The 220-nt window shown below is 63.2% G+C and overlaps 1 protein-coding gene across 1 annotated transcript in view; it reads left to right on the top strand.

Annotated features, from left to right (window-relative positions):
* Positions 1 to 62: 62 nt before the first annotated feature.
* The window catches only part of VPS33A (vacuolar protein sorting 33 homolog A (S. cerevisiae)), an 8186-nt gene continuing 8028 nt past the window's right edge, over positions 63 to 220 (top strand). The window contains exon 1 of the mRNA XM_009580164.1: positions 63 to 198. Within this exon, the coding sequence (XP_009578459.1) occupies positions 89 to 198 (110 nt within the window). The 5' untranslated portion in view covers positions 63 to 88. The remainder of the gene's footprint in view (positions 199 to 220) is intronic.

The following is a 220-nucleotide window of genomic DNA, read 5'->3' as shown; positions in this document are numbered from 1 at the left end:
CGGTCCCTCTGCCACCGGGCCTCGTCACCGGGGCTCCCCGCAGTTAACGAAGGCCCTTGCCTCCGCCTAGGAACATGAGGTGGAAAAGATGTTCACGCTCAAGCCGGGCCGCCTGCCCCAGGCGGACGTCAAGAACATCATCTTCTTCGTTAGGCCCAAGCTGGAGCTGATGGACATCATCACGGACAATGTGCTCAGGTGTGGCGGCTCGGGGGGGGTG

This window comes from Fulmarus glacialis, unplaced genomic scaffold, assembly GCF_000690835.1.
Source record: "Fulmarus glacialis isolate BGI_N327 unplaced genomic scaffold, ASM69083v1 scaffold13016, whole genome shotgun sequence".
NCBI classification, from domain to species: domain Eukaryota; kingdom Metazoa; phylum Chordata; class Aves; order Procellariiformes; family Procellariidae; genus Fulmarus; species Fulmarus glacialis.
Note: the sequence above shows the minus strand (reverse complement) of the source record. Positions and strands in the feature narration are given on the sequence as shown.